Source organism: Podarcis raffonei, chromosome 5, assembly GCF_027172205.1.
Source record: "Podarcis raffonei isolate rPodRaf1 chromosome 5, rPodRaf1.pri, whole genome shotgun sequence".
Classification (NCBI taxonomy): Eukaryota; Metazoa; Chordata; class Lepidosauria; order Squamata; family Lacertidae; genus Podarcis; species Podarcis raffonei.
The window spans coordinates 47,234,585-47,251,645 of NC_070606.1; the positions used below are offsets into that span (position 1 = coordinate 47,234,585).

The following is a 17,061-nucleotide window of genomic DNA, read 5'->3' on the forward strand; positions in this document are numbered from 1 at the left end:
TAAAGTACGAGCATCTGATTCCTCACAGAAAGGAAGTCATATATTGAAGTAAAACATAATAGTCTTGCTTATGGAAAATCCAGTGAACTATGCACATTGTCATTACAATTGTTACTTGAAAGACCAAACCAGATGTTCTGTAAAAAGTGGTCCTGGAGGAGCTTGTAAAGCATCAGGACAGTAGGCCAAATGGAAGCTTCCATCCCAATGCCAACAGCAGCTTGGCGAGGGGTGATTGTCCTTGGGACCACAGCAGGGAGGAAAGGTTCAAACAGTCCCTATCTGTCCCCTGCAGTCCTGGTCTCCCCAGTCTCTGTCTTCCTGTCTCTGTCTCTCTATCTGTCTGTCTCTCTCTCTCACTCTCTCCCACCCGCTTTGCTAGGGCCACTTTCCAAGTAAACATAACCATGAAACATTCACACTTCCACAGCTGGTGCATGCAAATTGATGCTTGAAACATATCTTGATCTCCAATATATTCTGGTTTGGGAGCATAACCAGGCGTGAGAGGAAACAAGTCAACACAGAGTTAGGGTTTTTTTAAAATCTAGAAAATGGAAGATGGAACTGTATTGATTAGATTCTTCCTGGATATGTAGAGTGTTAGTTTCTTTTGTTTTACCTGTAAGACAGTGTGTCTGGATCCCTTTTCCCACCATACAAGCACCAGCACAGGGGCTAGAACACAAGCATTAAGATCTAGTAATACAAGACTAGGGGACGCGGGTGGCGCTGTGGGTAAAAGCCTCAGCGCCTAGGGCTTGCCGATCGAAAGGTCGGCGGTTCGAATCCCCGCGGCGGGGTGCGCTCCCGCTGCTCGGTCCCAGTGCCTGCCAACCTAGCAGTTCGAAAGCACTCCCGGGTGCAAGTAGATAAATAGGGACCGCTTACCAGCGGGAAGGTAAACGGCGTTCCGTGTGCTGCGCTGGCTCGCCAGATGCAGCTTTGTCACGCTGGCCACGTGACCCGGAAGTGTCTTCGGACAGTGCTGGCCCCCGGCCTCTTGAGTGAGAAGGGCGCACAACTCCAGAGTCTGTCAAGACTGGCCCGTACGGGCAGGGGTACCTTTACCTTCACCTTTAATACAAGACTAGTCTTGTCTCCTGTTGCTCTCATTTGCTTAAGTGTCCACAAGGTGGCATTGTTCAGCCATAGAAAAACTATTTACACAGGGGCCCTAAGAAATCCAGAAAATTAGAAATCTTATTTCCTTTTCCTTCCCTTATTCATATTTTAAGAATGGCTTAGTGCTGGACCATCAGTGTGTGGAAATGAAATTAGGGTCTCTTATCTGTAAGCCATGTTGTATGAAGAATTTGATTTCTTTTCCCAAGCGCTTAGTAAATTTCTAGTGCTATGTATAAATGTGTAGACCATAAAGAAGGCTGATCGTTGAAGAATTGATGCTTTTGAATTATGGTGCTGGAGGAGACTCTTGAGAGTCCCATGGATTGCAAGAAGATCAAACCTCTCCATTCTGAAGGAAATCAGCCCTGAGTGCTCACTGGAAGTACAGATCGTGAAGCTGAGGCTCCAGTACTTTGGCCACCTCATGAGAAGAGAAGACTCCCTGGAAAAGACCCTGATGTTGGGAAATATTGAGGGCACAAGGAGAAGGGGACAACAGAGGACAAGATGGTTGGACAGTGTTCTTGAAGCTACCAGCATGAGTCTGACCAAACTGCGGGAGGCAGTAGAAGACAGGAGTGCCTGGCGTGCTCTGGTCCATGGGGTCACAATGAGTCGGACATGACTAAACGACAAATGTATAAATGTGAGCTACTGAGTACATGTGGATGATGCTTTGTTAGCTGGAAGAGCAGTAGGTTGCTACACAGTATGTTCCTATTAGAAAATCTCCACAATCCTATATATGTATACCCAGAAGAGAAGTAAGACTCATTGAGTTCAATGGAACTTACTCCCATGTAAGTGAATATAGGGCTGAAATCTTAAGGTCATCTATGTTAACTCCCAGTGCACCAATAATTTATTGTAGGTCATAGATAAGAATGCATGGTGTTCACTGATTCAGTATCATTGGCTCTGCTCCATGGCCATGCTGGTAGGGGCTGATGGGAATTGCAGTCCACAACATCTGGAGGGGGCCATGTTGGCTACCCATGATTCAGTCGAAAAACAGAAGGGTGAGTGCTTCATAACACTGTGAGACCACATAACACCGGTCTTAAAAGACCTACATTGGCTCCCAGTACATTTCTGAGCACAATTCAAAGTGTTGGTGCCGACCTTTAAAGCCCTAAACGGCCTCGGTCCAGTATACCTGAAGGAGCGTCTCCACCCCCATCATTCTGCCCGGACACTGAGGTCCAGCGCCGAGGGCCTTCTGGTGGTTCCCTCACTGCGAGAAGCCAAGTTACAGGGAACCAGGCAGAGGGCCTTCTCAGTAGTGGCGCCTGCCCTGTGGAATGCCCTCCCACCAGATGCCAAAGAGAACAACAACTACCAGACTTTTAGAAGACATCTGAAGGCAGCCCTGTTTAGGAAAGCTTTTAATGTTTGACGGATTATTGTAATTTTATTATTTTGTTGGAAGCTGCCCAGAGTGGCTGGGGAAACCCAGCCAGACGGGTGGGGTATAAATAACAATAAATACTACTACTACTACAACTACTACTATAAACATTGCAACCCAGCAATGTCTGTGTCTCAGCAGAATGGACACCAATGGCTGATTCCCCCTTTTCCTGCATGCCTCATATTGGACACAATGCAGTAAAAATAAAAGGGAGAATATCCAGGCACATGAAGGATGAGATCATTTTAAAAGGGTTGCATTGTATAATAGGGCAAGTTATAGGCTCATGGGGTAAGTGGTCTGTGACTGAGCCATTTATGGTCTCAATCAGGCAAGGCAGAGTCATATCAGCACCTTGGACAGAGCAATGTTTAAGTGTTCTGGCTGGAGCCCTTCCCATTACACTGAGCTTGTGTAGGGTCCTATGGTTTGAGGGCAATGGTTCCTGCTCAGCTAAAAAGGGTCAGTAGCAATTTTTGGCCAAATCAGTCTCTCAATCTAGCTCATCTCAAGTGATTGTTGTGAGATGAACATTGCAAACCATTGTGCACAGTGAAAAGTGTGACAGAAACAACAATACCCAGCAGGAACTATAGCAATGCGTTCTTGTTGCACACCAGTTGTGAATATGAAATGGAGAGTCTCCCATTACTACAGAGAACTGAAACATATATTTATGAAATGCTTTTATTTAAAGGCTAATAATTGCACAATCAGTATGCTCAGAGCTGATAGAAACCTGATTAAAATAGCCCATGAATCAATTAATTTTGGCATTCTGAAGTGGTGGTCTGCAAGATCAACCAGAGGCAATAGGTGTATCAAAAGTACCAGTGTGCTCACATCTTAATTTTCAAATGGGAATTATGAAGTCCGTCCTGAAGAAAAGAATAAACAAATAATGCCATGAATCACTAAAATAGGTGTCAAACAGCAGATTTTCTGGACAAATTCAGAAGATTTTGTCTAGACACATTTTGTTTAGACAAAGGATGTGAAAATCTCAGGATTTTCACATAAACTATCTTAACAGTTTAAATTTATCATGTTAAAATATTGAGGCTGCTGCACTGAGGACAGCATCCCAGGGGCCATAGGATTTTGTCTGACTCACTTTCTACTGGTGGAGAGGTTGACTTTTGGACAGGGAGGTCCTCGTATGACTGACTCTCTAGAGCCGCAGCAGAAAGGTCTGCTGTTGGTGCTCTGGTGTTGGAGAATGCAAAAAGAGGGTGTTCTTGGGGAAGTCAGGAGTAGAGTGAGGTAGGCTTTGGACTCCAAGTCCTCCCCATTTTCCTGATATGCACTCAAGAGAGGGGAAATTATGCCTGGAGGCAGCATAAGCAAGGTTTGTAAGTGTGAAAGCGAACAAAGGGCAGTCAGTCTTGGAGATTGGAACTGAAAAAGAGACACAGAAGCCTATTTTTACTTTCTGCACTGGATCAAGTTCTATGGTGTTGGGAAGCCCCTCTCCTCTGGAAACCCAACAGAGGAGCCAATATGTGACTGAATTAATCCTGAGGACCTCAAGTTCGCGGGAAACATAATCTACCTCCAGTGACCTGAAGTCCAAAACCAGTATTTTCCCACCCCTTGCAGGCTAACAGCAGTTTTACGATAGGTGATTTAGATCAAGGAACAGGACAGGGAAATTGGTGACATGCTCATTCCTCTACTACCATTGATCCAATCAAAGTCTCTTAATTAAAAGAAAAACTTGCAGTAGCTAGTTGCTTTAAAATGTTTGTATTAACTTTCCCATAGCAATCTACAAAGATTCAAAAATTATGTCACCTTTACAAGGACAAAGTACTCAAGGAATACACTTTCATCATACAGCTTTAGGCGCCTGGCAAAAACGTTCCTTTTTAACCAGGCCTTTGGTTGATTTGATTGAAATCCTATATCCTTTAAAAATGTTTTTTTTTCTGGGGGGTTGTTTTTATTTTGATTGTGTATTTTGTGGTTTTATATTTAGTTTTATTCTGTGACTCGCCCTGAGACCACCGGGTATAGTAATAATAATAATAATAATAATAATAATAATAATAGTAGTAGTAGTAGTAAAAATACCTGAGCAGATGACACTGGCATCTTCCTGATGACCACAGTCATGTGTTCCCCAACCTCTGTGAGAACATTGAAGCAGGGAAGATTCGCTTCCTGTGCACTCCACATTGTCCAGGAGGATGTTGCCCGAGCCTGGACCAAAATGAGCACCTCCTGGTGCTGACTGAGCTGGTTCACATCCAAGCTCTCTGCAGACCACATGTGCATCATTCATGGTCCAAAGATCATCACAGACAGTCCCCCAGTTGCCATTATGATAAACTTCAAGACGACCTTCACACCTGTTTCTTCCATTAACTAATCGCAAGGAATGTTCTTTGGGAGATAAAAAAATACAGATTTGTTTGTTTGTTTTAAAAACGACACCATGAATCATTAACCAATCAGGACACACAAAACTTTTATTTAACCTGATATTATTGGTGTGAAACATTAAACTGAGGAACATGTTGCTAGGCATATGCTTGACCTGGTATTTGCCAAAGACTGAATTGGTAATATTTGGTTGATTGGGAGTTTATTGTGAGTCCATTGTCATGGATAGATGACTCCAGAGAGCTGCAATTTGAGAGTGGTTTAAAACTCACTTCCCCTTCCCAGGGCACTTTGTACCTCTGTGAGGAGAATAGGGGTCTCCTAATAACTCTCAGCACCCATGAAAACTACACTTCCCAGTCGGTGGAGGAAGATTGGAAGAAATTCAAAGATTATTTACAGAAGCATTGTAAGATTAATGAATGTTAGAATGATGTTGGAATGAATTCATGTGATTTTAGCAGAAATGTTATAAAGATTTAGAAAAAACAGACTGTTAATTGGTGAAAGGAGGGAAAGTAAATTTATATTAATATCAAGATAAATTTACAGGACAAAAATTTGAAAAGAGGGAAAGGATTTGCTGAAATGGATAACTGACTTAGAATACAAAAAAGGGAGGTGTGAGCAGGTCAGGGAAATAAGCTAATGAAAGAAAACAAATGGGAAGATTTGCTGTATTTTTTCTTGATTTTTCTTTTTGTTTAATGGATTTTAATTCTTTGTTCCTTCTTTTTGATCTTTCTTTTTTCTTTTTTGTATTTCATTTTTTTTTGTTTAAAATGATGTTTTTCTTGATTTTTCTTTTTGTACCTTTAAAAACTTTAATAAATATTTTATATATATAAAAAAGAAAACTACACTTCCCAGGATATGTTGGGGTGGGGGAACCATGGATGTTCAAAGTGGCATTATATTGCTTTAAATGTACAGTGCAGATGGGGCCTATCTTTCAAACTTTGCATATCAGACTAAATGCAAAATATGAAGGAAATTAATATTTGTTAGTAATAAACTAATTCATTTGCAATTAAAACTGGAGATTATGGTGGATATTTTCTTTAATAATTCTACTACAGTGGTACCTCGGGTTAAGTACTTAATTCATTCCGGAGGTCCGTTCTTAACCTGAAACTGTTCTTAACCTGAAGCACCACTTTAGCTAATGGGGCCTCCTGCTGCCACTGCGCCGCCGGAGCACGATTTCTGTTCTTATCCTGAAGCAAAGTTCTTAACCCGAGGTACTATTTCTGGGTTAGCAGAATCTTTAACCTGAAGCATATGTAACCTGAAGCGTATGTAACCCTAGGTACCACTGTATATGTTTCCCAAAGAAGTTTACAAAACTGCTTTTGATCTATTGGCTAGATAACCCAGCCTAGCAGTACCTGAGCAAATGACACTGGCATCTTCAGCATGACCACAGTTATGCGTTCCCCAACCTCTGTGAGAACACTGAAGTAGGGAAGATTCGCTTCCTGTGCACTGTACATCGTCCAGGAGGATGTTGCCTGAACCTGCACCAAAATGGGCACTTCCTGGTGCTGACTGAGCTGGTCCACATCCAAGCTCTCTGCAGACAACATGTGCATCATTCATGCTCCAAAGATCATCACAGACTGTTCCCCAGCTGCCATTACGATATACCTCAAGGCGACCTTCACATCTGTTGACTCCATTAACTAATCTCAAGGCAGCTAAATTGGAAATATTTAAATATTTAAAAAGGTATTTCTTATTGTCAAACAAGTCAAAAATATGTTGATTATTTCCTTTTCCAACCAATAAGATTAACCCAATTGTACAGTGAAAGTAAATAAAGACTCAATGAACATTAATTGAATATTGTACATTGTTCTATTAGATGGCACCGGTGATAGTTGCTTTGAATTAGAGATGACTTACTGGCGGCTCTCAACACTGTTGGACTCCAACCCCTATGAGCCCCTGCCAGCATGGTCAGTAGCCAGGGATGAGGGGAACTGTAGTTTAACAACACCTAGAAGGCTGTATTTTAGCTACCCCTGCTTTAAATACTTCCTCCTCCCCCCCCCGAATATTTCAGGAAAGTTGAGGGACATAGCCTGGTAATATCCTACACCTGCAATTCTCTGTTTCCCATTCCTTCTACTGAGCAACTGAGCAAAGGATTTTTGATTCCTGGAACTGGAGTGCAAGAAGCCTTGGTTGCAAGTTGAGGCCCCGCTCCCCGCATTATTGAAGAAATAAGACACATGGAAACCAGTATTTTAGGTTAATGGGCTAAAACAGGCCACAGCTTTATTGGTTACAGAATATGAGTGGTATTGGCTTAGGTACTGATCTGAATCAACTATATTTGACTCCTGCCCGCCCTGCAGGAAGTCACACAAGGTTAACAACCTGTAGGGGGAGCCTGTTGATGCAGATCACCTGAAAGCTCTCCTTAGAGTCACCGGAGGGTTGAGTCATGGCCCTAGCCACCACCTGGGCTTCAGACAGGAACCACAACCACTGGATTCCTTTAACGGAATACCCTTCAAAGGGGGGGGGGTTAGGTGATGACCACAACCTCCCCTCCAACACACAACGCATTTTCCAGTGCCTAACCACCAAACTGATCCGTGCAAGCAGGAAGCAAACAGAAGGAGCCCCAGTCCTGCGGCCATTTAAATGCAGCAAACCACACCCCCAAGCCAGCCAGACTGGCTGACTGAGGGCGTGTCACAGGCTGGGGACTCCCTGTGATGCAGGGGGCCTAGACATGCCCCCTGCCGAGCGCAGGAAGGCGAAGCCTGCTCGCAACCCCTTCCCTCTGGGAAGAGGGCCGACCTTCCCACTGAAACATTGTGGGAAGTGAAAGCAACACAATGTTTACACACACTCTTTAAAAACCACTTAGTGTCCTGCCAGCAGTGTGCCACTGGAACCCCAGAGGGTTTCAACTCCCTTTGGCAAGCCCACTTCACAGAAGATTCCAGGCCCAGGTAGAAGACTGAGTGTGACAACTTTTTGGTCTTTGTGAAGGCAGCTACCAAGAGCTTTTCTTTTGGATTAAATGTCTTGGAATGGGTAGAATTTTGCTAATGCAGCAGGCTAAGGAGTATTTTTCCATTTTGGATTGTTTTAAATATTTCAAAGGTACTATTTTGATGGGCTTTTTGTTTTGCAACACCCATTTCCCCAGAGAAATCTAGACAGATTTAGAGACTGAATTCCTTTAATAAGGACGGCTAGAGTTCTTAAGTAATACCTGAGCAAATGACACTGGCATCTTCACGATGGTTACAGTCATGTGTTCCCCAACCTCTGTGAGAACAGTGAAGCAGAGAAGTTTCATTTCCTTTGCACTGCACATTGTCCAGGAGGATGTTGCCTGAGCCTTGACCAAAGTGAGCATTTCCTGGTGCTGACAGAGCTGGTCCACATCCAAGCTCTCTGCAGACGACATGTGCATCATCCAGGCTCCAAAGATCATCACAGACAGTCCCCCAGGTTCTATTGTGATATACTTCAAGACGACCTTCACACTTGGTACTTCCATTAACCAATCGCAAGGGCGTTTCTTTGTCAAATATATATAAAAAACCTTTTTAAACAAGATATTAAAACTCTACATTGCAAAACTGGTCAAGAGACAGAGATGATTTGATGACTGCACTCTATCCTTTGGTAACTTCCAGTTTAGAATATTACAATGTATTCTTCATGAGGAAGCCCATGAAGAGCACTCAAAAATGTCAATCGATTGCATCAACCAGGTTCCTTTTTGGTGGTTACCTTTAGAACTCTGTTCTAAAAAGCTGCATTGGCTTCCATTTGTTTCTAGGCCCAACTGAAGGTGTTCACATTAATCTTTAAAATCCTAAAAGACTCTGGCCGCAAAACGTGAGATAACACCTCCTTCCCTACAGACTTACCAAGGTGTTAAGATTGCCAGATGGGGCCTCTTGGTAGTTCCACCACCCTCAAAATCTTGGGGTGCTGGTTGCACAAAAGAGGCCACTGCCTCTGGTAGCCTCCGTGTTGGGGAATTCCTTCCTTACAGAGGTGTGCCTGTCACCTTCAATATTCAGGTTTCAGCAAGTGGTGAATGTGTGCCTCTTTATCCTGATTTGTATTCTCAGGACCCACCCTATTTCCTTGATTGCATTAGCATGCTAGATTAGCCTAGCCTAGGAGTACCTGAGCAGATGACACTGGCATCTTCATGATGACCACAGTCATGTGTTCCCCAACCTCTGTGAGAACAATGTAGCAGGGAAGATTCATTTCCTGTGCACTGCACATTGTCCAGGAGGATGTTGCCTGAGCCTTGACCAAAGCGAGCATTTCCTGGTGCTGACAGAGCTGGTCCACATCCAAGCTCTCTGCAGACAACGTGTGCATGATTCAGGGTCCAAATATCATCGCAGACTGTTCCCCAGTTGCCATTATGATATACTTCAAGGCGACCTTCACACCTGTTTCTTCCATTAACTAATCGCAAGGGATGTTCTTTGGAATATGCAAAAAATAAATATTTTATAAACAAGACAATGAAACACTGCATTGGAAAACTGGTCAACACAATGGGCACTTAGCACAACTGCATCTTGAGATCTAATGCTAAGAAAATGCTTGGTGACTCAGGTGCTTTAGCGATGGTGTTTTCCAAGTGAATTTCATAGGTCCATTTCTGAACAATGTTGCTGGAGGAATCATGAATTACACACAACTGCATCTTGGGTTTTGATGATATTAAAATACATTAGGTATCTAAGTGGTTGTGTCCCATGCCAAACATATTCTTATGTTAAACTTCAGTATTTGGAAATCATTCATTTCTATGTATATTAGCAGAGCTACAATTACATGATGGTTTAATAATCACTCTACCTTCTCAGGTAACTCAGGTATCATTAATCTGTGAGGACACTAGTGGTCTCAGCACTACAGTTCCCAGGATAGATAGATAGATGATAGATAGATGATAGATAGATAGATAGATAGATAGATGATAGATAGATAGATAGATAGATAGATGATAGATAGATAGATGATAGATAGATAGATAGATAGATAGATGATAGATAGATAGATAGATAGATGATAGATAGATATGGGAGCCAGGTATGCTCCAAGTGGTATTATACTGCTTTAAATGTACAGTGCAGATGGGCCCTACATCTTAAACGTTTTATACCTCACCAAGCACAAACTATGAAGGAAATTAACTTGTATTAATAACAGACTAATTCATGTTTAATTAAAACTGGAATTGTGGTGGATATTTCCTTTAATAATTTCACTATATGTTTCCCAAAGAAGTTTACAAAGATTGAAAAACTGCATTTGAGCTATTGGCTAGATTAGCCCAGTCTAGAATTCCTGAGCAGATGACACTGGCATCTTCACGATGGTTACAGTTATGTGTTCCCCAACCTGTATGACAACAACGAAGCAGGGAAGATTCCCTTCCTATGCACTGTACATTGTCCAGGAGGATGTTGCCAAAGCCTTGACCAAAATTGGCCCACATTAATCTTTAAAATCCAAAAAGACTCTGGCCACAAAACCTGAGACAACACTTCCTTCCCTACAGACTCACCCAGGTGTTAAGATTGCCAGATGGGGCCTCTTGGTAGCTCCACTACCCTCAAAGTCTTGGGGTGCTGGTTGCACAAAAGAGGCCACTGCCTCTGGTAGTCTCCGTGTTGGGGAATTCCTTTCCTACAGAGGTGTGCCTGTCACCTTCAATATTCAGGTTTCAGCAAGTGGTGAATGTGTGCCTCTTTACCCTGATTTGTATTCTTAGGACCCACCCTACTCCCTTGATTGCATTAGCAAGATAGATTAGCCTAGCCTAGGCGTACCTGAGCAGATGACACTGGCATCTTCCTGATGACCACAGTCATGTGTTCCCCAACCTCTGTGAGAACAGTGAAGCAGGGAAGATTCATTTCCTGTGCACTGCACATTGTCCAGGAGGATGTTGCCTGAGCCTTGACCAAAGCGAGCATTTCCTGGTGCTGACAGAGCTGGTCCACATCCCAGCTCTCTGCAGACCACATGTGCATCATTCATGCTCCAAATATCATCGCAGACTGTCCCCCAGGCTCTATCATGATATACTTCAAGGCGACCTTCACACCTGTTTCTTCCATTAACTAATCGCAAGGGATGTTCTTTGGAATATGCAAAAAATAAATATTATATAAACAAGACAATGAAATACTGCATTGGAAAACTGGTCAACACAATGGGCACTTAGCACAACTGCATCTTGGGATCTAGTGATATGAAAATGCTTGGTGACTCAGCTGCTTTAGCAATTCTGTTTTCTGTACTTCCCTTAAATTTCTAAGTGAATTTCATAGGTCCATTTCTGAACAATGTTGCTGGAGGAATCATGAATTAGACACAATTTTATCTTGGGTTTTGATGATATTAAAATGCATTAGGTATCTACGGTAAGTGGTTATGTCCCATGACCAAGCACATTCTTATATTAAACTTCAATATTCAGAAATCATTCATTTCTATGTATATTAACAAAGCTACAATTACATGCTGGTTTAATAATCACTCTACCTTTTCAGGTAACTCAGGGAATAATCACTTTGTGAGGACACTAGTGGTCTCAGCACTACAGTTCTCAGGATATATATATATATATATATATATATATATATATATATATGAGCCAGGGATGCACTAAGTGGTATTATAATGCTTTAAATGTACAGTACAGATGGGCCCTACATCTTAAACGTTTTATACCTTATCAAGCACAAACTATGAAGGAAATTAAATTTTATTAATGACAGACTAATTCATGTTTAATTAAAACTGGAAATTGTGGTGCATATTTTCTTTAATAATTCCATTATATGTTTCCCAAGGGAGTTTACAAAGATTGAAAAACTGCATTTGATCTATTGGCTAGGTCCCTTCGACCTCTACCGCTGCACCAGCTCAGCCAGACGAGCCTCTGCTTGCCGCTGCCGGGTTCAAGCGAGCCAGACGGCCCAGACCCGGGACCCCCCAGCCTGTTGCTCCACCAGCCTGCCCGCCCGCAGCCATGTTCGCCTGCATCAAGCTCGCCGCCGGGTCTCCAGCCTTGATGCGCACTGGATCAAGAATTCTGTACAGACCAATTTCTGCAACCGTGTTGTCTAGGCCAGAAGCCAGGACTGCAGAGGGCAACACAACTTTCCTTCCTGGTGCTCAGAACACTGGCAGTCAGCTAGCACTAAGGGAGTTTCAAACTAGTGCTATCAGCAGGGACATTGACACAGCTGCCAGATTTATTGGTGCTGGTGCTGCCACAGTAGGAGTGGCTGGTTCCGGTGCTGGTATTGGAACAGTTTTTGGGAGTTTAATCATTGGCTATGCCAGAAATGCTTCACTGAAGCAGCAGCTATTCTCATATGCTATTCTGGGATTTGCCCTCTCTGAAGCCATGGGTCTCTTCTATCTGATGGTTGCTTTCTTGATCTTGTTTGCCATGTGAAGAGATCTGTGTCTAACATTGGCATTAATGAACTACAATGTGATTCTGTGAACCTGGGTTCGAAAGATCTATTGGCTAGATTAGCCAAGTCTAGAATACCTGAGCAGATGACACTGGCATCTTCATGATGACCACAGTTATGTGTTCCCCAACCTGTATGAGAACAACGAAGCAGGGAAGATTCCCTTCCTGTGCACTCCACATTGTCCAGGTGGATGTGGCCTGAGCCTTGACCAAAGTTTGCATTTCCTGGTGCCAAAAGAGCCGGTCCACAACCAATCTCACTGCAGACAACGTGTGCATGATTCAGGCTCCAAATATCATCACAGACAGTCCCCCAGCTTCTGTCATGATATACTTCAAGGCGACCTTCACATCTGTTCCTTCCATTAACTAACCTCAAGAAATGTTCTTTGGGACATACAAAAAATAAATGTTATATAAACAAGACAAACTCTGCATCGGAAAACTGGCCAACCCAATGGACACTAAACACAACTGTATCTTGGGTTTTGATGATATTAAAATGCTTGGTGACTCATCTTCTTCTAGCAATTCCATTACCTGGACTTGCCTTTAAATTTCAAGGTGAATTTCTTAAGTCCATTTCTGAACATTGTTGCTGGAGGAATCATGAATTACAGAAATTACACAAATACTATGTCCCAGGGCCAAGTATAATCTTGTCTTAAACTTAAATGTTAGGCAATCAAATACCTGTTAAATGCCGCAGACAAAAGAGACATCCCATTTTCCCCACACAAGATTGTGATAGCCATTTTGGGCGCTGCACTCTTGCACTGTGCTCCCGCCCAGAAAAAACAATTTTTTGCCAGGGTGAGAGCAAGGTGTGGGTCACATGACTCACCTGGGAGCACTTCCTGGAAGAATCACATCCTGGTTTTTGGTCTGAAAACCTTGGGCAGTATGAAATCATTCATCTATACATATATATTAACAGAACTACAATTCTATGCTGGTTTAACAGTTAATCTACCTTTCTCAGGTAACTCAGGGAATTATAGCTTTGTAAGGAGACTAGTGGTCTCAGCACTACAGTTCATAATTTTTTTGGGGGGGCAGGGAAACATGAATGCTCAAAGTGATATGATACTGCTTTAAATGCGCTGTTCAGATTGGTCCAACATCTGAAACTTTGTATACCTCACTGAACATGCACTTTGAAGGAAATAAACTTTTATTACCGGTAATAATAGACCACCTAATTCAAATTTTAATTAAAACCGGAGATTGTGGTGGATATTTTCTTTAATAATTCTACCATATGCTTCCCAAAGGAATCTACAAAGATTGGAAAACTGCATTTGATCTATTGGGAAACTAGATTAGCCCAGCCTAGGAATACCTGAGCAGATGACACTGGCATCTTCCTGATGACCACAGTTATGTGTGCCCCAACCTGCGTGAGAACACTGAAGCAGGGAAGATTCACTTCCTGTACACTCCACATTGTCCAGGAGGATGTTGCCCGAGCCTTGACCAAAACGGGCACTTCCTGGTGCTGACAGAGCTGGTCCACATCCAAGCTCTCTGCAGACCACATGTGCATCATTCATGCTCCAAAGATCATCACAGACGGTCCCCCAGGTTCTATCATGATATACTTCAAGGCGACCTTCACACCTGTTACTTCCATTAAGCAACCGTAAGAGAGGTCCTTTGGGAGGGAGAGAAAACTTTTCAATCTGAAGACTAAATTTTGCATTGTGAAACTGTTCAAAGCCATGGACATTAAACACGTATTCATCTTGGGATCTGATAGTATGAAATTACTTTGTGACCCCGCTCCTTCTCGCAATGCTATTACTTGAACTTAACCTCAAATTTCAAAAGGATTTTATAAAACCATTTCCAAACAAAGTTGCTGGAGGAATCATGAATTACACAAACTGCATGAGGTATCTAAGGGATTATGTCCATCACCCTAATATAATTTTATACTAACATTCAAAATTATGAGATGTTTTATTTCTATATATTTCAAACTGTTTGGAGAAAATACATGGATCCCAACATTAAATGAATTTCTTGCTGATCCCTACGAACAAGAAATAAAACTTACTACTCAGTTGAAGACGTCTGGTAGCTGTGAAAAATGATAAAAAGTCATTTCCTTTTAGCACTCATTTTATATACACATACACACACACAACCAATAATTAAGTAATTTTCACAGCTGTTGTTATTTAAGGATTTGCTACATTACTTTGGTTGCTGAGGATACTATTAGAATATGCATGATCCATATCAGTTCAATGAAATCTTCCCTGCAATCTGATTTGGTGCCTGATTTGGTCTCCAGGAACAGCTTGAGGACAACCACAATCTGGGAGGCAATGTCCACATCCCCAACCCTGCTTGCTTCTTCCATAATGGCCTATTGCCCTTCACACTGTGGTAAAAATGCCCAGCAACCCTTCTGCAGGTTTTGAGGAGATCATGGGTAGCGAAGGAAGGAGGAAACATGTCACCTAAACCCAGGGCACCCTCCACAATCAGGTGGAATATGTGGGTGATGCGGTAGATGCCCACAAATCCACTTTCATGTGCCATCTTTACCATATTCACTTCCCCATCCACCAATATTTTCCTAATATTTATCGTTCTCCACATTTCCACATCAGTTTGCAATGGAAAAAAAGGAAAGTTCTTAGGAAAATTCACCACTATTTTACTGCAAATTTCTAATATGCATGTTTGTATTAATCTTTCCCTAGTGCACACATTGTTGCAAAGCAACTTCCCCTAAAATAACACATTTCTGTATGCTGTGTGTGTGATTGCTAATATAGGTATTTCTATGCACACACTTATCTAAGTATATGTATTTTTGTACAAAGTACTTGGTTGGAAAATTGCGCTCCACAATTTGGAGAAGTTTGAATATAAAAGGATGGTTGTTTTGGTTTGTGTAGTGTTTTGAAAAGTACAAATTAATTCAGTCAGCCTGGATAGCTTAGTTGGTTGGCGCTTGGTGCTGATAATGCCAAGGCTGTGGGTTTGATCCACACATGGGACAGCTGCATAATCCTGCACTGCAGGGGGTTAGATCTGATGACCCTAAAGACCCCTTCCAACTCTACAATTCTATTATTCTGAATTGGCCTTTAAGGTTAGATTGAATTATTATTATTATTTATTAAATTATATACCACCCTTCATGTGAAGATCTCAGGCCGTTTCATGAGATAAAAATACAAGATAAAAGCACAAATCAATAGAACAAAGACATTGAATCCCCTACCCTATGAGAAAATCAAATTGGTGCAGACTTAATCACAACATGAGGATTGATAATTATTTGCTTTGCTGGATCAAGGTATGTTGAACTAATAAAGTTATCAAGAATGTGAACTTACATGGTCTTCTTGGTTCTTTATTGCCTGTAAGTAACAAACATGATACACTGTTATATATAGATATAGATATAGACATAGAAATAGAAATAGATATTTAATGCCCTAATCCAGATCAGTCAAAACACATGATTCTTCATCTCTAACCAACAACCTTAGCTTTAAGCACATACTCCTCTGCAAGTAAACTGAAGATTAAACTAATAAGATGTTTGGGAGGGGAAAGTGGAGTGTATTTAGTTCTCATCACTCTTCCCTCCCTGCTGATCAGCACAGAAAACCTTTCAGATATGGACATGCTCCCAACAGAAAAATGACTTAGTTCTGGGACATTATAAAAAAACTGCAAATTTGCTGATACATGGATTTCATCCATGACAACACTGTGTGGGGAATGGCTGCAGTTCAGTGGTAGAGCATCTGCCTTGCTTGCAGAAAAATCTGTTTCAATCTCCAGCATCTCCAGGTAGGTCAGGGCAAGTCCACTGTCAGAAACCTTGGGTTGCCACTGCAAGTCAGCATAGACTGTAATGAGCTAGGTGGACCAATGATCTGACTTGGTATAAGGCAGCTTGCTATGTTCTTATGGACACCTGTCACTTAACCTGAGGACATTTCACTTAGATATAAGCAAGAAAAAAATGAAAATATTACTCTCATCTGAATCACAAATGCTAAAATTAGAAAGAAGCATTGATTCCTTTACAACTGATTTCCAGTCATTCAGACATTAAACATACATATATGCATAAAACCATCTTTTTAAAAAGGAAAAAAGAAGAGTACACCTGTGCAGATGACGCCAGCATCTTCTACATGGACACAGTTATGGATTTTCCATCCTCTGTGGGAGCACTGCTCAAGAGAAGTTTCATTTCCTCTGCACTGCACATCATCCAGGAGAATATTTCCAGAGCCTTGGCCATAACGGGCATTTGTTGTAGCTAATAGAGCCCGGCCACACAGAGCTTGTCCGCAGACCACGTGTGCATCATTTATGTCCCAACCATCATCACAGACTGTCCCCCAACTTCCTCTGTGGTATACTTCAAGACGGCCTTCACATCTGTTGGTTCCATTGACCAGTCTCAATACAGCATCTTTGAACAATAAATTAACTTTGTTTTAGAAGCTATGCTTTCTGATCTCAAGGAGAAAAATATTTCTTATCCTAGTTGCGTGTCACTGCCAGGCCCTAAGGAATCATAAACTCTCTGGGAAAATATAGATATAAACTAAACTATTAATTTACAGTTAATTTACAGGTACTATATTAATGTACATTT

General features: G+C 41.8%; 3 protein-coding genes across 3 annotated transcripts in view; 1 reads left to right on the forward strand and 2 right to left on the reverse strand.

Moving 5' to 3' along the window:
• Window positions 1-3,254: 3,254 nt before the first annotated feature.
• On the reverse strand, window positions 3,255-10,969 carry LOC128413380 (deleted in malignant brain tumors 1 protein-like). The gene is made up of 6 exons (XM_053387419.1): window positions 10,759-10,969; window positions 9,089-9,400; window positions 8,157-8,492; window positions 6,313-6,621; window positions 4,613-4,924; window positions 3,255-3,417 (listed from the first exon to the last, which is right to left on the reverse strand). The coding sequence occupies exons 1-6, from the start codon at window positions 10,967-10,969 to the stop codon at window positions 3,404-3,406; spliced, it is 1,494 nt and encodes a 497-aa protein (XP_053243394.1). The 3' UTR covers window positions 3,255-3,403.
• An 885-nt stretch (window positions 10,970-11,854) lies between these two features.
• Window positions 11,855-12,460, forward strand: LOC128414161 (ATP synthase F(0) complex subunit C3, mitochondrial-like). The gene has a single exon (XM_053388983.1). It carries the CDS (start codon window positions 11,967-11,969, stop codon window positions 12,396-12,398), a length of 432 nt encoding a protein of 143 aa, XP_053244958.1. The 5' UTR covers window positions 11,855-11,966; the 3' UTR covers window positions 12,399-12,460.
• A 1,284-nt stretch (window positions 12,461-13,744) lies between these two features.
• The window catches only part of LOC128413381 (deleted in malignant brain tumors 1 protein-like), a 56,013-nt gene continuing 52,696 nt past the window's right edge, over window positions 13,745-17,061 (reverse strand). The window contains exon 31 of the mRNA XM_053387420.1: window positions 13,745-14,076. Coding sequence (XP_053243395.1) covers window positions 13,745-14,076 — 332 coding nt within the window. The remainder of the gene's footprint in view (window positions 14,077-17,061) is intronic.